The following is a 25,374-nucleotide window of genomic DNA, read 5'->3' on the forward strand; positions in this document are numbered from 1 at the left end:
TAATCTTGGTCGGGTGTTCAACGTTGAGGAAACAGTTTTAGTACGGTTAATACAAATTGATCGAAATTCCTCGTTGTTAAACAACCGGCCATAATAATTATTATATTTTATATACAACAGTGAGAAAGAAAAAAATAAAAAGAATTTTAATCTAAAACTAGAACTAATAGTAGCACTATCACTAGAACTAACACTAGACTTAGAAACTTTCGGATTAAGTCGTCTTAAGAGATGCACAGCTAAACCCGAAACTTTCTAGTTCTAGGTCTAGTGTTAGTTCTAATTTTAATTGTTATTCAGCGCTAGATTGTTGTATATTTTTGTTGAACTAAAAGTAAAACTAACACCATACCTAGAACTAGAATCATTCGAGTTTAGCAATCTTTAGAGACATACAGGTTAACCTCCTTCTAATTCCAGGTCTATTGTTAGTTGAAGTAATAGTGCTACTATTAGTTCTAGTTTAAAGAATATTTAAATATAATTAAGAACTATTAACAAAGTTGAAAATAGAAAAAAAAGGAAATTAATAAACAGATTTATTTTTAATAATAATATGTACCTCACTAATTAGTGATTCTTTTTGTACATACTCAATAATACCAATATAAATAAACGACCTTAAATAAAAAATAAGAAACTATTCCGCACCATCTTTTATACAAAAATTTACAAATCTGTACAACTTTATATCTTACATTTTTAGTTATTTTAAAGGCAAAAATAAATAACAATTCTAAAAACATCTAAAAAAAACAAACGCGATTTTTATTAAAAACTAATATTTAGTAAATGTGATGTTGAAGTTCCTTTTTGTGGCATCTTCCTTTTTCTCATTCGCAGTTTCTTTCAGATACGTTTTCTTTCGACCTCACTATTTCTTACAACTTACACTCTATATACACCATATTTTTTCCATTTCATTTTTCTTTTTAAACCAAACTCAATTTAAATAACCGTTTATTTTTTGCACAGCCTGTCGAAAGGTTCTCATTCATTTTGAGATCATTTTCACACTGTTTACAAAAATTTAAAAATAATTAGTGAATACAAATTGGGGACATATTATATTATAATAATCAATTTATATACTATCTAATTTTAGTCTAAATAGTAGATGAGACACTATATTGCGTGCCGTGAAACCAAGGCCGAGGCAGCAAAAATTTAAACTGTTGAAGAAATAGAAGCCGATACACAACATTCTGCGTCGTTTAAGAGGTATAAGCCGAGGTCGCTTGCGGCCGAGGCAGTAGCAATTGAAACTGTTGAAGAAATAGAAGCCGATGCACAACATTCTGTGTCGTTTAAGAGGTATAAGCCGAGGTCGCTTGCGGCCGAGGAAGCAGAAATTTAAACTATTGAAGCAATAACAGCCCAGCGTAACATTTTGCGTTGTGAAAGAGACGTTAGCCGAGGTCGCTTGCGGCCGAAGCAGTAGTAATTGGAACGGTCGAAGAAATAGAAGCGAATGCACAATATTCTGCGCCATTTAAGAGTTATTAACCGAGATCGGTTGCGGCCGAGGCAGCAGAAATTTAAACTATTGAAATAATAACAGCCCAGCGCAACAGGCTGACTTTTTAAAGAGATGTTAGCCGAGGTCGCTTGCGGCCGAGGCAGTACAAAATTAAAACTGTTGAAGAAATAAAAGCCGATGTGCAGATCACTTGCGAGCGAGGCGCTAGATTTATTAAGATACTTTGTGTCTTTACTAAGATATATAAGGAACGATTTTAACTCAAATCGCCGAGGTCGCTTGCGGGCGAGGCGCTAGAGTTCTTCAGAACTAACGATTCTATGTAGATATATCAACTCCAGTGCCTCGCCCGCAAGCGACCTCGGCTATTTAAGACGAAATCGTTTCTTTTACAACTTTATAAAGATACAAAGACTTCTTTAAAAAAACATTTACTCTCAAATCGCCGAGGTCGCTTGCGGGCGAGGCGCTGGAATCCTTCAAAATTAACGATTTCGTGTTGATATATCAACTCCACCGCCTCGCCCGCAAGCGACCTCGGCGAAGTGAAGATAAACTTGGTTTTTTAAGAGACTTTGTGACTTTACCAAGATATGAGGAACGATTTCGCCTCAAATCGCCAAGGTCACTTACGGGCGAGGCGGTAGAATCCCTCAAAATTGACGATTTTGAATTAATACGTCAAATCCAGCGCCTCGCCCGCAAGCGACCTCGGCGAAGTGAAGATAAACTTGGTTTTTTAAGAGACTTTGTGACTTTACCAAGATATGAGGAACGATTTCGCCTCAAATCGCCAAGGTCACTTACGGGCGAGGCGGTAGAATCCCTCAAAATTGACGATTTTGAATTAATACGTCAAATCCAGCGCCTCGCCCGCAAGCGACCTCGGCGAAGTGAAGATAAACGATGTCTTATTCAATGATTGCACGCTTGATTCACTTTCTAAGACATCAAATAAACGATTTTGCTTCAAATGGCCGAAGTCGCTTGCGGGCGAGGTGCTAGATTTGATATACAATGTTTCCCAAAAGTAACGCATTAAATCCCATTAATTTGAAATAGAAAAATAGCAGTAGCCATGCGTAACCATAGCAACCAATAATATCAAAAATTAATCATTCTCTTTAATAAAATATCTGAAACAATTAGTTGCCAAGGTTACGCATAACTACTGCTATTTTTTTTTCTTAAATGAATATGAATTTATGCGTTTCTTTTGGAACACACTGTATAAACATAAAATCGTCTGTTTTGAAGCAATCAAGCGACCTCGGCGAAGTGAGCATAAACGATTTCTCATTCTAGTGTTTCACTACTATTTTTACTGACTGTGAACTGTAAAAGTTGCGACACCATAGCAGCATGTAAGTAATATTGAAAAGCAACAAAGATATAGTGGAAATTTAAAAAAGTTTATCAAATAGCATATAAATTGATTGCAAGAAATAAAAAATAATTATCAAAACAAACCTATTTAATAAAATCGAATTTTCTTCTTTTCTTGTTTTACTCTCACCGTCTTCCATTAAGCGGTTGCATAATGTTATTATAAATATACCCGTGTGGTGTTGGATACATCGGATTCTGTTGTCCCCTTTGTATTTGCGTCGCGGCGTTCTGATAATTAGGCTGCGCCATATTCATCATTTGCATCGGATTATTAATAAACCCCGTCGTATTCGCAATATACCCGGTTATCGGCGCGCCTTGTTGCGCCGTCATCCTATACTCGCTCAAATTGTATTGCCCGGGCACAATATTCGGAACGTTCGGACTAATCCTACTCGACGTCGGCTGCATATGTTGCACCGTTATATTCGAATTTCTCGAAGTCCGCCCTAAATTTTGCCCCATCGGCGGAGTAACCGCCCCGCCTAACTGATTCATATTCACATTCGGTTGGTAATACTTCGAGTAACTTAATACTTGAGGTTGTAAATTTTGTATCGTGGACGGAGGAGTTCCCAAATTTCGAACCGGTTGATTTTGTATCATTTGATGTGGTGGTGGGGGTGGGGTCATCGTTGCGTGGGGGTGATGTGGTGGAGGTGGGGTTATCGTCATCGCATTCGGGGGTGGGGTCATCGTATTACAAGACGCGGGGGGAATCATTTCTAAACCGTTCGTTAATTGTTGTAATTTCGCTAAGCTACAACTCGAATTTCCCCCTGATGTGGGGTTTTGTTGATTTTGCGGTGTTTGATGGTGCGGATTTTGAACTGCGGCCGCATAAAAATTCCCGGTACTAACAGCGCAAGTTTGCGGAATTTTTTGCGGTTGCGCCATTCTATGTTGAATCACCGTCGTCATTGAGGGAACATGCCCGCTTTGAGTAAATCCCCCCGACATTTGCGGCATTATATAATTCCCCTGGCTAATATGATGGTGGTGTTGATGCATCCCCCCGCTTAATTGATGGTGGTGCCCATAACTTTGATGCAAAACTTGTTGTTGAAGGAGTTGTGTTGAGTGATGACCTTGTTGCATATTTTGGTGATTAGGACTCGCTTGCATGTGTTGATGAGTTTGAACGGGTGGGGTGGATCTTCTTTGTTGGTGAATTATATTATTAGTGACATTCGGCGGGGTGCTTCGTACATTGTTTTTATTCGACGGGGTGTTGCTCCTCCGCGCTTGTTGCATCCGCTTATTACTCGTTGTATTTTGCATGTGAAGAACGTTCGGGCTCGACGCTGGGACGCTCGTTTGGTGGTGCATCGCCATATTTTGTTGCACTGTGCAATCGTAATTCGTATTTTGCATCTCCGAGGGTGGTCGAACCGTTTCAACGGAATTCTGAGATGCCATATCTGAAGATATAGAAGTGGGGGATTCCAACCCTAATTGATTCACATCCAACTCACCCGAATTATATTGGAGGCTATGTACCGAGTTTGTCGTGGAATCGGGGGTGTAAACTCCCATTGATATATCATTCCCTGGTGGGGTGTGTTTAATCGCTTGATTTTGATTCGGATACATTTCGTTAGTTGGGGTTTCATCTTCTTTCTTTTTTTCGTCGAATTCATTCGATTTCACTAAACAATCTTTGTTGAGGTCTTTTTTTCTGTCTTCTTTTTTGGGCGAGATTTTTTCTTTTTGGGTTTTTTGCGTTTTCTTCGGCTTTTCTTTGTCGGGTTGTTTTGGTAAGACATCGAGTTGTGGGATGTGTAGTGGGGGCATGTGGTGATAACGTTGGTAATCGCCGTAAAAATTTTGCCACTGCCAATTGTATTGACCTTGAGGTATCGCGTAATTAGGCGCCATCGGTTGAAATTCCGGTGGGGGTCGTGGTAATAAAGTTTCATTTTTAATTTCATATCGTTTATTATCAATGGGAATTTTAATTTCGTCGTGTTGTTGCACCTGAATTTGTTGATGTTGGTGCTGGTGTTGTTGTTGTTGGTGTTTTTTCTCTTTTTGTTTCCCCTCGCCTTTTTTAACCTTCTTTTTCTCCTCGTCGATTCGGATTTTATTTTCGCTGTGATCGATCGTTTCATTTTTCTCTTTTTTCTCGTCTCTTATTAATTCTTTTTCTTCTTTGTACATTTTTTTCGCTTCTTGGTTATTTTGATTCAAAAAGTTTTTTTGGGGAATTTCAACTTTTTGTTGTTGGTGTTGTTTGACGTCGTAAACTTGTTGTAACCCTATCGTTTGTTGTTTTAAATCGAATATTTGTTGCTGATTCTTCAAATCATAACCTGGAACTTCGAACATAGCTTGATTCTTCAAATACAACAAAGCTTGTTGATTCAAATCGTAATGATTAATTTGTTGGGGAGGTTTGCGCTCGAAATTAAGTGACTCTGAGTGTTGATGGAGGTGTTTATGCTCGATTTGGGGCGTTTTTGAGTCTGGGTATTGGTGATGCAGTTTTGTTTCTGGATAATTTTGGTTTCTAACCTCAGTTCCTCTCATTATTATTTCTTGTGGCTTTAATTCACGTTGATCCAGTTTTATGTCTTGAGATAGGGGAAGATGTTCTGGAGTCTTGGAATCATTTTGAATGGGATTTTTTAATACAACTTGTTGGGGTTGGTTTCTTATTTCTAAACTTGATTGATGATCACGATCAATTTGTTGATGTTGATGATATTTCATTTCTTCCGTTTGATTTTTATAATCTACAATTGGATTATTATTTTCTAAAGTTTTTTGATTTTCTAAATTAATTTTATTCTCCAAATTTATTTTATTCTCCACATTGATTTTATTCTCCACATTGATTTTATTCTCCACATTCATTTTATGCTCAGCATTAAACTTATTCTCAGCATTATTTTTATTCTCAACATTAATCTTATTCTCAAGACTAATTTTATTCTCAACATTAATTTTATTCCCAACATTAAATTTATCCTCAGCATTATTTTTATTCTCAACATTAAATTTATCCTCAACATTTATTTTGTTCTCCAAAACCATCTTATTCTCCATAACCACTTTATCCTCCACAATCATTTTATCCTCCAAAACCACTTTATCCTCCAAAACCATTTTATTCTCATTCTCCAAATCAATTTTATTCTCCACACCAACTTTAATCTCCGAATCAACCTTACTCTCAGAATCAATTTTATCCTCCAACCTCATTTTATCCTCCACAACTATTTTATCGCCACAAATCTCTTTATTATCATCATCAATTTCGACTTGATTCTTTTCCTCAACCAACTTAATCGACTCATTTTCGCTTTGGTTTTGACCCTCAACAATTTCTTTTTGTGCAACATCAATTAAACCATTTTGCTCATCACTCGCCGACTCCAAAATTTTCTTCTCCACATTTTCTTCTTTATAATCACGATTTTTCTCCGAATTTTCACATCTATCTTGATTGGCTTCCGATTCTTTTATGACAGAACCTAAAATTAAATCATTTTTAAATTTCTCTGTTAATTCTGTTAGTTCTAGTAACTTTTTTATGTGAGTTTTTACCAAAAATTCGTTTTAAACTCATTTAAACATTTTTTGACAATTTAATTTGACGTTTTGCGAGCGCCATCTATGTGTGATTAATAAAAATAACCGAATTTTAATAACAAATCGCTTTAATTTAATTAAAATTTTAATTAATACGGTTTAACTTATTTTTATTATATTTTTATGATATCTTTATTTTATTTTAATTTGTATTAACTTTACAACGCGATAATTTTGAATTACTTTTGATAATTATTGTCAAGTGTCATTCAACGTCAAATTTTTGGATATTTTTATTGAACTAAAAGCAGAACTCTACACTTAGAACTAGAATCACTCTAATTCTAAGTCTAGTATTAGTTCTAATGATGTGTGAAGTGCTACTGTTAGATAACTAGAACCAACATTAAACCTAAAACTAGAAACATTCAAAACATAACCTAAAACTAAATAATTTTTAAATTTCTCTGTTAATTCTGTTCGTTCTAGCATCTTTTTTATGTGTTTACTTTAACGTTAAAGTGATTAAATACCAAGTACATACCAAAAATTTGTTTTAAAATCATAAAATTTTTTGACAATTTAATTTGACGTTTTGCGAGCGCCATCTATTTGCGATTAATAAAAATAACCGAATTTTAATAACAAATCGCTTTAATTTAATTAAAATTTTAATTAATACGGTTTAACTTATTTTTATTATATTTTTATGATATCTTTATTTTATTTTAATTTGTATTAACTTTTACAACGCGATAATTTTGAATTCATTACGCATTAATATGAAATTGGTGAAACAACTTGTCAAGTGTCATTCAACGTCAAATTTTTGGATATTTTTATTGAACTAAAAGCAGAACTCTACACTTAGAACTAGAATCACTCTAATTCTAAGTCTAGTATTAGTTCTAATGATGTGTGAAGTGCTACTGTTAGATAACTAGAACCAACATTAAACCTAAAACTAGAAACATTCAAAACATAACCTAAAACTAAATAATTTTTAAATTTCTCTGTTAATTCTGTTCGTTCTAGCATATTTTTTATGTGTTTACTTTAACGTTGAAGTGATTAAATACCAAGTACATACCAAAAATTTGTTTTAAAATCATAAAACTTTTTGACAATTAATTTAATTTGACGTTTTGCGAGCGCCATCTATAAGTGATTAATAAAAATAATCGAATTTTAATAACAAATCACTTTTATACAATTGAAATTTTAATTAATACGGTTTAATTTAGTGTTATTATTTTATTTTTATGATAATTTCATTTTAATTTGTATTAGTTTTTACAACGCGATAATTTTGAATTTATTTAAGTGTCATCATTCAACGTCAACTTTTTGAATATTTTTAATTATTTGTCTAGTATTAGTTCTAATAATAGTGTTAAATTAAATTATCTTTTAATAAATTTATGTCTCACCTTCATTTTGAGTTTTTGATTCAACGTTTTCATCTTCCTTATTAATCGATTTTTTGTTGATTTCGCCACCATCTTTCGTACAAATCTCCATATGGCTCTTATTAATCTCCTTTTGGATGTCGTTGATCTCCTCCTCGATGATCCTCATCTCCTTCTCTTTAATTTCAATGTCTTTGTCGACGCTTTCCGCTTTTAAAGCGTCCTTAATCTTAATCGTTTTGATTTTTTGCCCGTCGATTTCCGTTTCTGATTCTGATGAACTCAAATATTCCTTATCTGAAGAGTTTGAAAATTTAAATTTGTTCGTTGATGATGATTCCTTTTCGATTATTTCATCTTCCATTTCGTCGTCAGCCTCAGCTGAGGAATCTTCTTCGCATAATTTCTTTTTGGTTTTGTTGGTTTCTTCTTTTGGGGATTTTCTTCGATTTTCTTTACGCGTTTCTTTACGATTTTCTTTGTAATTCTCTTTATGATTTTCTTTATAACTTTCTTTATTACTTTCCTTATTACTTTCCTTGTTAACTTCCTTATTATTTTCTCTATTATCATCTTTATTACTTTCCTTATTACCTTCTTTATTAATTTCTTTATAACCCTCTTTATTAATTTCTTTACAACTCTCCTTAAGATTTTCTTTACAATTCTCGTCGACGTTTTCTTTACAATTTTCTTTAACATTTACTTTACCACTTTCTTTATAATTTCCTCGATAATCATCTTTATAATTCTCTTCCTCATTTTCCTCAATTTCTTCATCAGACCGTTCTGAACCCATCGATTCCGACTCACTCTCCATCTTCTCCTTCAATTTCCCTTTAAGTAATTCAGGCAGAGTTATTTGTTTCTTTGGAGGCGAATTTCTTCTTCGCCCTTTAACCCAACCCCGCTTTTTCTTCGACTTTTTAATTAATTTAGAAGGCGAATTCGATTTCAAAGTTTCCTTTTCAACACTACCACTTATTTCTTCATTATTTTCCTCTTTATTTTCTTCATTATTTTCTTCATCCTCATTTTTTATTTCCTCCTTCTCCTCGTCGCATTTTAATTTCCTCTGTGCTAACCGCTTCATTTTTTCTTTAACCTCTCTTTTCGGTCGTTGCGGGGTGCTTTGATCTTTAATTCTCTTAATTTCTTTTAACCCCATTTCGTCCTTTTCAGATTCATTCCTCCTCCTTTTCTCAGCCGGGGGTTTCAACTCAAACGTTGAGTCTTTAAATTTACTTGGTCGAATTCGTTTCCTTCCAGATGACGTTTTTAGTTCTTCTTCTTCCTCTTTAACTTGCTTGTTATTAATTTGAGAGGGGTTTTGAGGTGTTTTAGCTTTCCTTTTTCGCCCACCTCCTCGTTTTAATTTAACCGGTTGGGTTGCTTCAATTATAATTTTTTCAGGAAGGGGAACTACGATATCGGCGGTTTCAGCGAGACTATTATCTTTTTCGTTATCGCTCTTTTCCTCGCGGAAAGGATTCACCGCTGGAGTTAAAAGCGGGGTCCATCTGAGACACTCTGGATCGATATAAATCCTAGTCGTTGATTTGGCCACCTTCTCAACGTGAGAATCGACCTTTTTCCAATCAATTACAATCGAACATTTTGATGCATCATTAGCTTTAACAAAGTTTAATAACTCCAAAGCGGTCGCTATATCATGGCAATACATCCCCGTTTCTTTACTGATGTCGGTTAATTTAAAATTTGAGCTCCTATGCTTATCTAAATATTCCAAAACAACCGATTTCCAATAAGCGTGGTAAGAAACTTTCCCCAAATCAGAAAGCGGCTTTTCTGGTGTTCCTGGTTGTCCTTCTTCTTTCGAAAGTAAATAACCTAAACAATTATTAATCCACCCATTAATCCATTTAATTAATTAATTAAAATATAACTTACTAAATTCGATAAGAAATCGTCCAAATCCTTGTCGTTGATATTGCGGCATCGTCATAATACAAGAAACGTTATATTTTTGTTGGCAGTGCTTCTCCTTAGAAAAATATCCAACAAGATGGTACCCCTTTTTATCATTCTTGGTCAAAACATAAAATAGAAAGGGTTCAACATCATAATACAAAGTTTTATGGTCCAAAAATAATTTCGCCAACAAACACAAATTCTGACAGTAAATCTTGCTCACATTCCCATCGACCTCAAAAACGGAAATATCATCCCTTCGATAAATTTCTGTAGCCGGGGGATGACGCCAAGTGCATTTATTTTGATGCCGCTCCAAAACGGCTTTACTTTTCGTATATTTCAAACAAAATTCGCACAGAAATAATTTCGGTAATCGGGCGTATTCTTGAGGAAACGGACTTGAATACCAAGTTTGGATTTCGTATTTTCCGAATTCGATGGCTGCGGGGTTTCGTGCTTGGGCCGCCATCGCTTGAGATGGTGACGTTAAAACTCCGTTTCCCGTTGATTCAACAACCGGAAGCGGGGTGGCCGCAACGGCTCTTTCTCGAGCCTCCTTGAAAAAATCGACGTCTTTTTGAGTAACCCCGGGCGGGAGTTGGGGCCAAAAATCTGAAAAAGAAAAAAAATTCTCAAATAATTCAACCTCATTGAATCGAAATAATGTGTTAGTTAATTTTTTAATATGGATCCGGTTGAATTATTTTTTTAAAAACGATTCGATCCTTAAACTACGCAAATATAATAATATAATGAAATTAAATAATTAAATATCGGCGGCCAATCAGACAAGTAAAAACCAGAACTAGTGGGTGCGAAGCTTTATGTTAAAGTGTTAGTGTGTTTATTTTTTTTTTGTTAGTAAAAAAGAGATGTGATATGGGAATTTTATTATTTAACAATTTCATCTTTTTGGGTTTAAGTGTTTGCCAATTAATTTATGAAGCAATGAAATTAAAAACAAAATCAAGCCAAATAGTTATAACAACTTTAATTGAATGTTCCAAGCTTTAAAGAAACTTGTATTATTCCAAGCTTGTGTTATTTGCAACATTCAACCAAGATAAATAATTTAATCAAAACCACACCAAAACAAAATTAAATAAAAAAAGCGATGCAACACACTAATCTTAACTAAAAAAATATGTAGAGGTATTTTTAACAATGTTTAAACATTTTAAGATCAATCGAAAATAAGGTAAAAATCTTACTTAATAATATATTACGTTTTGGCTGTAGTTATAATATTTTCTTTTGCACATATCACTTAAATATCGAAGTTTTGGGCAAAATATCTTCGTTTTGATAATTTTTGCCTTTTTAATTTTATTAACTTCCACGCACAATAAGTTACTTTTATACACAATAGTTCACTTTTGCCTACAATATACCTCTTCTGTTCATAATTAGTCTACAAAATTTGTTTCTGATCCTCATTTTTTAGCTTCTGAACATGATAATTTACTTTTGGCTTAGACATATTACTTCTGCCAATGATAACTTTTTCTACACAAGTCTATAACTTTGATTCTGCGCTTGGTAATTTGCATCTGCCATTGATATTTAAGTTCTGCACATGTAATCTCCAATGGATGTCATGCAAATCTCCATGACATTGTTTCTGCGTCTATTTATTAGCTTCCACGCATTAGATATTGTCTCTAAATATGAAAATTTGTTCTTCAAATGACCATAATTTAGTTTCTGGGCCAATATTTTGCATTTATTCCTAATAATTTGTTTCTGACGCTCACTTTTCAGCTTCTAAACATCATAATTACGCCCTTAGATATATTTCTTCTGCCAATGATAAGTTTTTCTGCAAAGATTTTTGATTTTACTCCTACTTTGTGCTTCTGGGTTTGATAATTTTCATCTGCCTTTGATATCTAGCTTCTGAGGATGTTATTTTCCTCTGCATATCTCCATAACATTGTTTCTACGTTTATGTATTAGCTTGTGTGCATGTTGTTTTCCTTTGCACATCTCCACAACATTGTTCCTGCGTCTTTTTATTAACTTCCACGCATGATATACTACTTCTAAGTACGACAATTTTTTTTTGAATACGATATAGTACTTCTGCCCATGATGTTTTCTTCTGCAGATGTTCATAACCTTGTTTCTGATGCATCTGCCATTGACATTTAGCTTCTGCGCATAGTATTATCTTCTGCAAATCTCCATGACATTGCTTCCACGGATCAAAATTAACTTTTGAATATGATATAATCCTTCTGCCAACGCCGTTTTCTTCTGCAGATATCCATAACCTCATTTTTGAACGAATCTTATGAATTTACTCATAATAATTCGTTAATATATAGCTTCTGGACATATTATTTCCTTTTGCACATGTTCATGGTATCACTTTACAACTTCCTTTCAGCATCTAAGCTGAATAATATAGTTTTGCTGCTAGCGAATAGTATTTTTTTTGCTTCTGCACTTGATAATTTGAATCTGCATTGAAAATTTAGCTTCTACTCATGATGTTTTATCAACACATCTACATAGTTTTGCATCCATTCTTAATTTTTGCTCATATTCAGTGTCTAAACAAGATGTTTTCATTTTTTCTTTGTTGTATTATGTCCATACCATCACTTTTACATTTTTTTTTCTTTTAGATTTAATATTACGCCTTCTTCTTCACATCTACATAGTTATGCCTTTACTTCTAATTTGTGTTTCCTTAATAATTAACTTCTACCTTATCTATATCGACATTTTAAACAAAAATTTGGTTTTTGCCTATGATGTAGTGGTTCTGCCCACAATGTGTTCTTCTGTGCATGTTTATGTTATTACATCAACACCTATTTTTTGCTCCTAAACTTAATAATATCTCTCTGGGCATGAATTTTTAGCTCCTGAACATGATAGCTTAGATATATTTCTTCTGCCAATGATGATTCTTTCTATAATATCCATGATTCTACTCTTTTTGGTGTCTTGTATGTCGCAAATCTCTTTGATTTTCTCCCCTATATCAAAGTTCATTTCACCCAGAGGTTATGATGACTGGAATGACTTAGATGGCAACCTTAAGGGTCGGGGTGGATGATTGTGGATTGACATATCTAGGTTTGAAGAAATGAGTGTCATCGCGATATCACACTTTTTTCACAACACTTTCTAAATGTAAATCTATTTATTATTAATACATTTTTTACCTTATTTTCGATATTAAAATCCTTTAAACCTCATTTAAAAACACCTGTATAAAAAAAAATCGAATCAAATTTTTTAATTTTTTTTTAATGGAACCCAGGATAAAATCAAGGAATTTTTCAAAGGAAAAAAATCTTGTTTTAATAATTTTTAATGAATAAATTTGTTTTGGTCCATTTTTCGATGGTGTGATGACCTTTTAATTAATAATTATTTTTTGTGGGCTTGGTAGTGGTGGTGGTGGTGGCCGGATCTTACCCGTCTGATTGGTGTGCGTCGCCGCCTCCGCATAGAGGTCGCTACTACGCTTGCGGGAACGCGTCTCGTCGCAATTCAATGAGGATGATGAGGGTGGCTCCGCCGCCGCCCTCAGCAGTCTCCGACGCTCGAGCTCGAGCCGTTTCGACTTCACGGCCGTTCTAACCAGGTCCGACGGACTCAATATCTGACCCTTAATCTTAGGAACAGGCGATAAAGGAAATAAAACAGGATCAAGAGTACCCAATTTTTCTTGACATTCATTCGACGGATTTTTTTCTTGGTTAACATTTTTTTCTTGACATTTTTCCTGTTTATCTTTTTTATGATTTTTATGTAATTGATTTTCTTCTTCTTTTTGATCATCTTTTTTCTTACGCCTTGTATTATTATCGAGTTGCGTGGATGTAGCTTTACGTAGGCGAGATACATCAGGAGCGAAAAAATGGGAGAGACCATCGAAAAGATTTTTTAAATGACCCGAAGTTTTTTCGTTCGATTTGGTATCTTTTGACGATTGAAGTATTGGGTTTTGGATGAAATCGGAAAACAATAAAGTTTCTTTTTGGGCTGCCGCCGCTGCGAAACCCCATAATTTCTCGTTGTTATCGACTCCAATTATGCTCCCAAACGTTGGTATTTTTTTATTATTTTTGTTAACCCCCATTCTTACGTTTTCGATCGATGATTCGGAACTTGTTGAACTCATCGAGCAATTCGAGGAGCAACTATCACTTTCATCATCGTCATCATCACTTAAATCGTCGCTTACATCATCTTTCTTATTATTAATTTTTTTGTTATTGTTTCTTCTTATTGCCTCCTTTTTCTTTTTCTCAACGTTAAAAGCGCTCTGTCGGAAAAATTTTTGTTTCTCCCTACTGATACTTTCTGAAGTTTCTTCATCATGGGATGAGGAAAGGTTGTGGTTAGGCGAGAGGACCGAAACGGGTCGGGTTTTTTTGACGATTTTTTGATTTGTTGAACCGATGGTGGTGGTGGTAGTGGTTGAATTGTTGATTGTGATGTGGTCAGGATTTGGTGGCGTACCCTCGTGATCATCGACGACAGCTTCGCCCCCTTCTCCGTCATCCGAAACATCCTCATCACTCTCAGATAAACGCTGCCCGGTTGCTGGAACTCGTGCCCTCCTCGAAGAACCCGCGTTTGAACCGCATCTCGAAGAAGCGTTGATGGTTGGGGTCGATACAATTTCCGGCGTCCTAAACCCAAAATAATTAATAAGAATTAATTAAAAACAACTGATTAAATTAACCTTTTAAGTTTTTCTCGGATCTTCTCAATTTTTTTCTTAACCGTACTCCCGGGTTGTAATTTCTTCGTTTTAACATTATCGTGGTGCCCCAAACAATGTTTGCACCTCCACGGACATTTCGGCTTCTTCTCCGCTGGCGGGTCAAGACAAGAAACGTGGTATTGCCGATCGCAATTGCAACAACACAAGAGACACCATGACACGTTTGAATTTCCGCAACCCGAACAGGTCTTGCATTCCTCGCAAAACCATTTTCCCCCTTTCGCAACGAGACGATTTAATTCCGGCCCCGCATTCGTGCAACTCAAATGGGTGTAAGTTCCGCATCCAATGCACGAACTTAATTTCTCGAAGACGCCCCGACCATTTTTGGTTTCCGTACCGAGACATTCCGAACAAATTGGGATAGCTACCGGACCCTAAACAGAAAAAAATTAAAATTAATTACGAAGAGAAGTTGTCATAAAAGAAGAAGGAGCGGCTAAAATAGAATTTAACACCTTTAACCCATCCCGCTTTGAACTTTGCACGTTTTAGAAAGTGAACGTGAACATTATACGATGAATAATGATTCAAAAAAAAGTTTTAATTTAACATTTATCGTTACCAACAATCTTAAACTTATGTTATGTTAACTTGTAAACTCTTAATTGATTGTCCCCCACGTTAAAACATGGTTCAATAAACCATTACAAGGTTGATTACAATCTTCTACAAGCGACATTTTGTAACCTGACCAATAATAACTAATTCCTTTCTTATTATTCTTTTTTATAGCATTTTTTTCTTTGTAAAATTTAATGTAACACGATATTATTTACGCTCCGTTGATTCTCATCAAATTATTATTAAAAAAAAAAAAAAACATGCTTGAATATGCAAATATAAGCGGTGGTCTGGTCGATGTACAACCGGAAATCGTTTAGATCTAGATTATGAAACCCTTTTGAACGATGTAACAATGACAAAACGAACAAACTCGCTCAAATGAGTTGGTGAAAATGTGTTTTTATCGTTTACAACGTTTCTGGCGAATGTGAAAACCACGGATCGCCATCAATCAAGGTTAACTTCGGCTATTAAAGTATGATTAATATTGGAATAACAGATTTTTTTTTTAATTTGAAGGAAATCCATTTTTTGTGTCGTATAGTTTGTAGAATTGGAGTTAAGGTATTTTAATAAGAATCAAATATGCTTTAATTTGATACCATACAAGATATATTTGTGTTAAAAAATAAAAAGTTAGGTTAGAAACTGTTAAATGTCAAAATTTAATTAAACGATTTTTTGATAAATTTGAAATGATCTTAATAAGAATCAAAAATGTTTTAATTTGATACCAAACATGATATATTCGGATTAAAAAATAAAAAAGTTAGGTTATAAACTGTCATATGTCAAATAGCTATTTTTTTTGTTAGAAATTAAGATATCTCGATAACGGTTGGAGATAAATAAGTCGAGTTTGGGTTCATATTAAAGGATTTTTAATTTTCTCTTCATTTATGTTAAAAAAAAATAATTATGAAAAAGAACAAAAATTTCTGAATTATTAAGAAACAAATACGACTTCATCCGGCTGCGGCTTAGATACTTCGCTAATCACTTTGTAGTGTTATCTGGTGTTCATGATTAGTATTTTTGATAAGGGCAATACTGTTTATTGTTCTGCTAACAGTATCAAATGTTTTAACAGCATTAATTATTCTTTTGCCAGCAGTAGAAGCCTTCGCCACAACAATTTAGCTTTCTGTCATGTATCGACTTCCCTGCAAGTAGTATTTAGTTTACTATCAGCAGTATCGAAAGGACATCCTCCCCAGTATGAACATAAATGATGATTGAAAATGAAGTGTTTACACACTCAAAATGAAAGCAGCACCGAGTTGCTTTCTAGTGCTTTGAGTTGGGTTGGTTTATTTCTGGGATTCCTTGCTTTGTGGATTGAAAGCTTTGCAAATTGGTTACTTTATGATTAAGTTAATCAATGATGCTCAAGATTATTTCTTTTTTATTTTACTCTACTTACTTTTTGTGTCAGATTCTTTACATCTTTATACCCTTTCTGATCATTCTGGTATTTCTGCTTCATTTAGACTTTTTTTCATCTAACCACAAACCAACCCAAGTGTAGAAATTGCAAGTAAAAAATTATCTTTTTAGCAAATGTAAACTCATAAGGGACAATTCTAGTTAAAATGTATGATTATTTCTCCACGATTTTGCTTGATAACGTTAAATACGGCTTCTAGTAGATTACATACTGCTTGGAAAGGACCAAATTTTGCTGTCTAAAATCTAAATTCTACTGGGAGATCAGATATAACTGGCAGAAGATATAATGCTGCTTGTGGAGATTACTTGCAGAGAACTAGATACATGGCAGAAGGCTGAAATGTAGTGACGAAGGCTAGGTACTGCTGGCAAATCAAGGACACCAGATAATATTACAAAGTGATTAGCGAAGTATCTAAGCCAAGGTCGTATAAAGTCGTATTTGTTTTTTTAATCAGGATCAATTCAGAAATTTTTTTTGTTATAAAGTTGTTCTTTTTTAACATAAATGGATAGAAAATTAAAAATCATTTAAAATGAACCCAAACTCGACTTATTTATCTCCAACCGTTATCGAGATATCTTAATTTCTAACAAAAAAAAAATGACTATTTGACATATTTGACATTTAACTGTTTCTAACCTAACCTTTTTTAATTTTAAACACAAATATATCATGTTTGGTATCAAATTAAAGCATTTTTTATTCTTATTAAGATCATTTCAATATTAATCAAAAAATCGTTAAATTTAATTTTGACATTTATCAGTTTCTAACCTAACTTTATTATTTTTGAACAAAAATATATCATGTTTGGTATCAAATTAAAGCATTTTTGATTCTCATTAAGATCATTTTAATATTGATCAATAAATCGTTAAATTTAATTTTGACATTTAACTGTTTCTAACCTAACCTTTTTTATTTTTGAACACAAATATATCATGTTTGGTATCAAATTAAAGCATTTTTTATTCTTATTAAGATCATTTCAATATTAATCAAAAAATCGTTAAATTTAATTTTGACATTTAACAGTTTCTAAACTAACTTTTTTATTTTTTAACCCAAACATATCATGTTTGGTATCAAATTAAAGCATTTTTGACTTCCTATCACCGCCGCGATTTTCTTTAAGTATTCCACTTTGTATCAAAACTTTATTCAAATTTTGAAGCCTTTTTCTTGCAACATTCAAAACTTCAATAAATAACTCTTTGCATCTTCATGCCTTAACATTTTATTAAATAGTAGGTATCACTAATAGCATGATTTCTTGTACAGGAAATAGATTTCCCTTTCCTATTAAGTTCTGAAGGGCCTAAAAGCCTTGCTAAAAAGATGTTTTGCTCGACTTTCGTAATTTTATCATAAAAAGCTGTGTTTGAAGTCAAGAAAATAGTCATTTTTGAACAGAACTTATCTTATTAATTGAGACTAACAGGAAATATAGCTCTGTTTGGACAGAAATTAATTAAGTGTTCAATAATCAGAAAAAAAATAGCATTTTTTGAACAGAATCAAAAAATTTGTACAAAATTTGAAGGAGATATGGTCAGTTTTTACCAAGACTTTTAATTAAAATTATAATAAAATGTTCTTACCTTTGGGGTGACACCATCAAACTCATCGGAAACCCGTTTCTCCTGTTTCCTTTTCGAACTGGGACTCGCCGAATTATAATTATACTTGTAATTTTTTCCCTCTTGTAAAATCAAAAATTTCGTGACCGCTCTCTTAACAGCTAACCTCAAAGCTGTGCGCAAATCCAATTCGGTACTTTCGACGACCGTATGAGACTGCCGAACATATTTTTCGATGGATTTAATCGTGGAACCGTCGCGTTCACCGAGCTCCCGAACGGCTTTCGCGACCAATTTAGTTAAATCACATCCCTTCTCGACACTTAATGTTCGGTTTTGTAATCCTCCGGGATCTTTGTACGAACTTTGTCCTTTATTGAACACTTTTAATACGGCTCCTTCTTTAACGGACGTTTCCAGGTGTTCGGCGATAACCTCCTCGTGGTAATTGTGATGTTGCCGAATTGCGTGGCATATCCTTTCGATGCTTGGACGTTGCTTTTGAGACCGGATTTTACGAATTGCATCTAGAATCCATCGAGTCCAGATTGATTGTGAAACTTCTTGGGTTTCGTACATTTTTTTTTTGGGTTTTTTTTTTGTGTTAGGCGCTAAAATTTAAAAATAAATCGATTTTAAAATTTAAAAGTTTTCGTAGGAGAAAGCGCGCGAAATTGAATTAGATTAATTTAAAATAAAAATATGTTTGGGTAAAAAAAAGTGTGGTTAGGTTAAAAAATGGTTTTCGTTTTGACATTTCTAGGTTAGATTAATTAAAATCAGCGAGTTAAAGTGATTTTAAAAGGGATAATAAATTGTGTGTGTTCCGTCGGTAGCCATTTTGTATTTGGTTACTAACCGTTCGTATAAAATTCAGATCAATTTTTCGAAGGAAATTCCGCGAAAACGTTTAACAAATAATCCAAAAACACAAACTTTCACAGACGCTTAATTCACTTTGACAATCAAAAATGACGTTAATTTAACGGGGATTCATCACAATCGAGTTTTTGACACTCAACACAGTTCGTTCATCATTCACATTCCGACGATGGATGGAGAACGCTGGTTTCCGGACCGTTTCCGCACGATTTCCGGCAAGATCGCGCGCGTTTTGTAAACGAACGTTGTTAATTAACGCGCGTACGATCATTATTCATCGTTTTTTAATACAATCACCATTTCGTTTTTACAATAAACAACAAAAGTCGGTATATATTTGTGATCGGAGCAAAATGGGCTGAAGTCGGGAACGAGTCGAGTGAATAATTCTGCGCATGCGCTGTTGCACACATTTCACGGCGACAACACTCGACCAGCGACATCGAAATTATAGATCACCTTTTATTTATTTCACCATATTGATAAAACTTTTTATTTCGAGAAAAATTTAATTTAATATAAAAAATTTAATAATTTTTAAAATCGTTTTGTTAAACTTAATTATTTTTTGTTATTATTTTTAATTATTTAATTACAAATAAAAGTTGCGTCTATAAAATTATATATCCATGTGTTTGACACGCCTCCTCGCGCCCCTCACGCGTATTTCCGTGCACCACACCGTCGTCGGTTACCTCAAATTGATCAAGAGACATGCTGCTGCTAATCATTCTCCTCTTTACTTTGTTGTTGTTGTTGTTCGAATCGCAGTTGTTTTCGGGCATGCGCAGTAAAGCCGAACAATTTTTTTTGCCGTTTTCGAGTCTTTGTTAATATGGAAATTTATTAATAGGCGGAGAAAAAGGTATTTTTACTTCGAATTTAGCGCCTGCGCGATATTTAAATACGTGAATAACATAAATTATTTTAGGTTGTAACCGGTTGTAAACAGAGACGGTAATGAAATGTCGTAAACATATATTTTTTTATCTTTTTATTCCAATTTATTAAAAGATTAAAGCAGCTCCATCTAGTGATTAATTCCCATATTTACATTGATTCATTTGATTTTATTTTAGGTTATTATAGCGGAAAAGTTAGGTTAGGAGTTATTATTCAATTAAAAGAAGAAGATAATAAATTAATTGGAGTTGAATATACTAACTTGCAATTTTATGGTGGAGGAATTTTGTGTTATCATTGTTATTATTATAATGTACAGTAATAGTTGAACTTAGTCACAGGGCTTAATACCTTTCCTCCACGACTACCTTATAATATATACCTTATAAATGATCATTATTCACGGGTAATCAACTTGACAGACTAATAATAATTATTTGAAACGTCAAAATTTCAAAAAACAATTTAATTAAATTTTTTAGGACTTTCTAAAAGTTTGACATTAAAAAAACCTAAACAAATTCCTTTTTTCCTATAATTTAAGCATAAATTAATTAATTTTCGTAAAAAAATGACGTTTCATAAAATTGACATTTAATTTTGACAAATTGTGTTACAGTTGGTAACATTGAATTTGTGTCACATTGACGTTTAAACTTTATTCAAAAATTTATTAAAAAAAAATTTATGGAATCAATTTCAATAGTCTTGAACAAAGTATTAAATAAACTTATTACAATTGTATGTATACCCCTGCACCATATACAAATAACAAAGAAAAGAAACTGTTGATCTCTCATTAGCAAGTTGATAAGGGTAGACTTAAAGACTCTAAGAGATAATTTCTTGATGCATATAGTAACGGTTTTGCTTCACCTTTTCCATCTGAAACTTGTCACAAAGGTACCACTTAGAAAGACTCAAAGCCACACTAAACCCCAACTTGGACAGAATATTAAGGAAAGTATCAAACGCTTTACTGAAATCAAGTAGCACGAGTATTGTAATTTTTCTCCTGTCTGTAACAGTCAGTATGTCATCAGACTCACCTTTATTAAAGCTGTGCAGCAGCTATGCCCTTACCTAAACCCCGACTGACATGGTAAGAAATCAATTCCCTCCAAAAACGCACCTTTGATAACACCAGTAATAGGCTTATTAGTCTAAGATCCAACCCCAATATGATTTTTTTTCATTTAATATAACTTTATTTACTTCAGGTTTGTCATTAGCAACCTTATGGTAACAATTCCAAAACGATATATGAATCAAATCTCTTATTGCAGTTTCTTACTAACAGAAGTTCATTACTAACAGAACAGTCGCTGTTATCACCTTCAATTTGTGATCCAAGTCTTTCAAAAAAAACCATCTTCTTGCATCGTTTGTTAAATCTGTTTAAATCTTAAGTTTATTTTGTATCTTGGATCTAAATAAGCTGACATATTTTATCACCTTTCTTATTCATTTAATTTTCGTCTTCAGAAATGCACGAGAAATTAATACACTTTGATTATTCAAAGTCAGTTGAATTATCATAAAAATTGCGGAAAATTCGAAGTGGCTTTCTACCCACCAGCATCAGCCAACAACATAGTCTTGGTGATTGTTTCATGACTATCTGCTTAAAGTAGATAATTAAATTTAAATTAAAAAGTATAAACAAAAATAAATCCAAACATTTAGAAATATCATTTTTTTATTATTATTCAAAAAGGAGCAAAATGAGAGAACACATCCATACAATTGCAACGTATAATTCTATTATGAACATAAAAAAAAAATTAGGTATTTATAGGATTCAAATAAAAAGGAAATTAAAAAATAATAATAATGACACATTATTGTGAAAATTCAAGATGAAATAAAGAAGAACTGTTTGTGAACTTAGTTTTAAAGGCCTTAAAACGTAAAACTAATAAATTCAATGACATGTCAATTAAAAAAAAAATCTTAACTATTTTTTTTTCATTCCATTTTTTAAGTTTTTTATTTTTTTGAGAAAAATTTTGTCTTGGAGGTTGCGAAGAGAACCAAAGTTACATAAAAAACACCTTTTTAAATTCAGGGGGAAAATACACATTGAAATTTCTTACTCCTTAATAATATAGTTTTTTTTTTAACATATGTTAATTATATAGATTAGATCGGAATACTTAAAAATTACGCTGCTTCATCAATCATTATTTTCCTGATTATCGGATCCTCTTCGTGCCCTCTCCCTTTTTTTTCTCTCTCAACTTTTCTTCTATCTACCACCTTCGATCGTACTGCGCGTTCGGGTACATGTAATCCTCGTACATCCGACTGTAATCGTGTATCGGTTGAACGGCATTGTATTCGCTATAGTTATTACTCCTATCGTAAGAGACTTGAGACATGTCGTTCGCCGTTTGGGGTTGAACGTAACTCGTCGTTTCTTGCGTTGGTATTTGCGTTAATGTAGGTTGTTCCGAACGTTGCTGATGCACCGGATAATTCATCTGGTTCATCGGATACGTCGTTGTATTGTAATTTTCGTAATAATCCTCGTAACGCATATCGAAATAACCATATCTTTCAGGCTAAAAATTAATAAAAAGAAAAAGTTAGAAAATAAGTAACACTTGCTTTAGCTAAATCACATTATGATATTCAGAAAAACTCAATTGAAGCTTAAAGCTTTCTCTTTACATTTTCGTATAACCTAAAAGTGTCAAAAAAGATGCTAATTTAGAAATTCCTGGAAGCCGTATTTATTGAAATTGAGGCTTATTTTAAATTAAAGCTCAAAGTTTTCTCTTTAAAATGATATATAATAATTGTTGGGTTGAATTGGAATAATATTAAGAAAAAAAATTTTCAAATAAAACTTACATTTTCGTATAACCTAAAAGTGTCAAAAAAGATGCTAATTTAAAAATTCCTTCAAGCCGTATTTATTGAAATTAAGGAACGAAACTTATTTTAAATTAAAGCTCAAAGCATTCTCTTTAAAATGATGTATAATAATTGTTGGGTTGGATTGAAAAAATATTGAAAAAAAAAATGTTGAAATAAAACTTACATTTTCTTATAACCTAAAAGTGTCAAAAAAGATGCTAATTTAAAAATTCCTGGAAACCGTATTTATTGAAATTAAGGAATGAGACTTATTTTAAATTAAAGCTCAAAGCTTTCTCTTTAAAATGATGTATAATACTTGTTGGGTTGGATTGGAAAAATATTGAGAAAAAAATGTTGAAATAAAACTTACATTTTCTTATAACCTAAAAGTGTCAAAAAAGATGCTAATTTAAAAATTCCTGAAAGCCGTGTTTATTGAAATTAAGGAATGAAACTTATTTTAAATTAAAGCTCAAAGCTTTCTCTTTAAAATGATGTATAATAATTGTTGGGTTGGATTGGAAAAATATTGAAAAAAAAAAAGTTGAAATAAACCTTACATTTTCGTATAACCTAAATGTGTCAAAAAAGATGCTAATTTAAAAATTCCTGGAAACCGTATTTATTGAAATTAAGGAATGAGACTTATTTTAAATTAAAGCTCAAAGCTTTCTCTTTAAAATGATATATAATAATTGTTGGGTTGGATTGGAAAAATATTAAGAAAAAAAGTTTTGAAATAAAACTTACATTTTCGTACAACCTAAAAGTGTCAAGAAAAATGCTAATTTAAAAATTCCTGGAAGCCGTGTTTATCGAAATCAAGGAATGAAACTTATTTTAAATTAAAGCTCAAAGCTTTCTCTTTAAAATGATATATAATAATTGTTGGGTTGGATTGGAAAAATATTGAAAAAAAAAAAGTTGAAATAAACCTTACATTTTCGTATAACCTAAATGTGTCAAAAAAGATGCTAATTCAAAAATTCCTGGAAGCTGTATTTATTGAAATTAAATTAAAGCTCAATGTTTTCTTTTTAAAATGATCTGTAATAATCACACCTAATAACCATTTATCAAAGAGACACCTTTTTGAGCAACAAAATTCTGCAACACCACTTTTCATTAAACTTCTAATTTCACATCTGGATGAATAAGTTTAAATATACATATCTAAAAACTTAGTTTAATTCTATATAGATTCTTTCTTGTATAGCAGTAAGTATCTAAATGCGCCAAATAGATGACTACAGTTTAAAATGAGTATTTGAAACTACCAGTACTTTAAAGTACTGTCAGGACACAAAGGGTTAAATTATGGTAAATTAATTATCAATTAATTAATTAAATAACCATACCTTTCAAGTTAAAAATTAATAAAAATAAAAATTGAGGTTAAAAATAAAATAAAAATGGCTCCCAAAAGAATTTTTTAGGTTATGTTACTTGTCACATGTCATTAAATTTTATTTTTTTAAATTAAATTTAATAAAAATACCTCGTAACGTTGAGTTTGTTGTTGTTGATGTTGTTGTTGAGGATAGGTTAAGTTAGATTGCATTTGGGGGTACGGTTCCGTGCTATACATATGATCCCGATAGCGTTCGCTTCCCTTGCTACACTCCTTGGACCAATGACCAACTCGTCCACATCGATAACACTTCTCCGATTTACCAGGACGTGGACGTACACGGCTCGACGATACTTGGATATTAAGTGGTTGACCATCGAGCATATAACCGTTCAATTCCTTGATTATTAACGAAACGTCCGTCGACGTATCCATATGAACAAACCCATAATTACGAATACGATCACATTCGACAACTCTCCCGTATTTCTCAAAGAGTTCTCGTATCTGACAGGCTTTAACGTTCGACGTTAAGTTCCCGACAAAGATCTTACTGGTGGGATTCGTGGGATTTTTAGGTTTTGACGGTTCACACTTAATCTTTTGACCGTTGACGACGTAACCATTAAGATTTTGGATGGCGCGACGTCCCTCAGTTTCATTTTCCATGTGAACAAAACCGTAATTCTTGACGACATCGCATTCAACAACCTTTCCGTAGCGCTCAAAAAGAGGTCGTATCAACGAAACCGGGGTCCTTTCGTCGAGATTCCCAATAAAGATTTTAAAGGTACCAGTGGCACTGCTACAGTCAGGCATTGTTTTCGTTTGATAGTCGTTCATATCAGTATAATGGGGCGCATAAGAGCCACATAGCATATTATATAAATCGTTTTAATAAGATACTTCCTGTGTTTGTGATTACGATTGGGCCGTTTTCATGCTCCGGAAAAGTGTTGGGATGATCGAATTGCGAACGCGAACACTTTAAATTACTTGAATTCCGTGGATTCTTTCGTAATTCAATTACAATGTCTTTCACTTCGCCACCATTTGTAAATATCCCGTAAACATAAACACCTTTCGGACACCTAAATCTTATGCAACTCACTTTACATCTAACAGAATACGTCACACCCTTAAGACACTTAAAACGCAAATTAGAAAAAAACCGTCAATATTATTATCAAATTCATTTTTAAAAACACTAAATCACACCAATTTTTATTATTTAATAATAATGAACTTAATAAATAATAAAACTCACACAAAAATT

The 25,374-nt window shown here is 33.1% G+C and overlaps 2 protein-coding genes across 3 annotated transcripts; both read right to left on the reverse strand.

Annotated features, from left to right (window-relative positions):
- Window positions 1-525: 525 nt before the first annotated feature.
- LOC111426714 (enoki mushroom) lies at window positions 526-19,371 on the reverse strand. 2 transcript variants are annotated; one of them, XM_023061369.2, is made up of 8 exons: window positions 18,957-19,371; window positions 18,119-18,708; window positions 14,456-14,874; window positions 13,180-14,402; window positions 9,724-10,359; window positions 7,834-9,663; window positions 2,951-6,345; window positions 526-1,016 (listed from the first exon to the last, which is right to left on the reverse strand). In XM_023061369.2, exons 2-7 carry the CDS (start codon window positions 18,674-18,676, stop codon window positions 2,993-2,995), a joined length of 8,019 nt encoding a protein of 2,672 aa, XP_022917137.2. In that variant the 5' UTR covers window positions 18,677-18,708; window positions 18,957-19,371; the 3' UTR covers window positions 526-1,016; window positions 2,951-2,992. The 2 variants fall into 2 exon arrangements, with proteins under 2 accessions (XP_022917137.2, XP_022917138.2); XM_023061370.2 differs by having other exon boundaries at window positions 14,230-14,402; window positions 18,957-19,370.
- Window positions 19,372-21,563: 2,192 nt separating this feature from the next.
- Window positions 21,564-25,258, reverse strand: LOC111426476 (RNA-binding protein lark-like). The gene is made up of 2 exons (XM_023061004.2): window positions 24,246-25,258; window positions 21,564-22,446 (listed from the first exon to the last, which is right to left on the reverse strand). The coding sequence occupies exons 1-2, from the start codon at window positions 24,975-24,977 to the stop codon at window positions 22,135-22,137; spliced, it is 1,044 nt and encodes a 347-aa protein (XP_022916772.1). The 5' UTR covers window positions 24,978-25,258; the 3' UTR covers window positions 21,564-22,134.
- Between the last annotated feature and the right edge of the window lie 116 nt (window positions 25,259-25,374).

The sequence above is a fragment of the Onthophagus taurus genome, chromosome 5 (assembly GCF_036711975.1).
Source record: "Onthophagus taurus isolate NC chromosome 5, IU_Otau_3.0, whole genome shotgun sequence".
Taxonomy (NCBI): Eukaryota; Metazoa; Arthropoda; class Insecta; order Coleoptera; family Scarabaeidae; genus Onthophagus; species Onthophagus taurus.

Bases quoted from the DNA above. Each gene is read 5' to 3' on its own strand.
- LOC111426714 (XM_023061369.2), bottom strand. From the start codon at position 18,676: ATGTACGAAACCCAAGAAGTTTCACAATCAATCTGGACTCGATGGATT. The intron at 14,875-18,118 runs GTAAGAACATTT...TTTTCTGTTTAG, and splicing joins TTGATGGTGTCACCCCAAAG to GGTCCGGTAGCTATCCCAAT. The intron at 10,360-13,179 runs GTAAGATCCGGC...TTTCTTTTTCAG, and splicing joins GACGCACACCAATCAGACGG to ATTTTTGGCCCCAACTCCCG.
- LOC111426476 (XM_023061004.2), bottom strand. From the start codon at position 24,977: ATGCTATGTGGCTCTTATGCGCCCCATTATACTGATATGAACGACTAT. The intron at 22,447-24,245 runs GTATTTTTATTA...ATTAATTTTTAG, and splicing joins AACAAACTCAACGTTACGAG to CCTGAAAGATATGGTTATTT.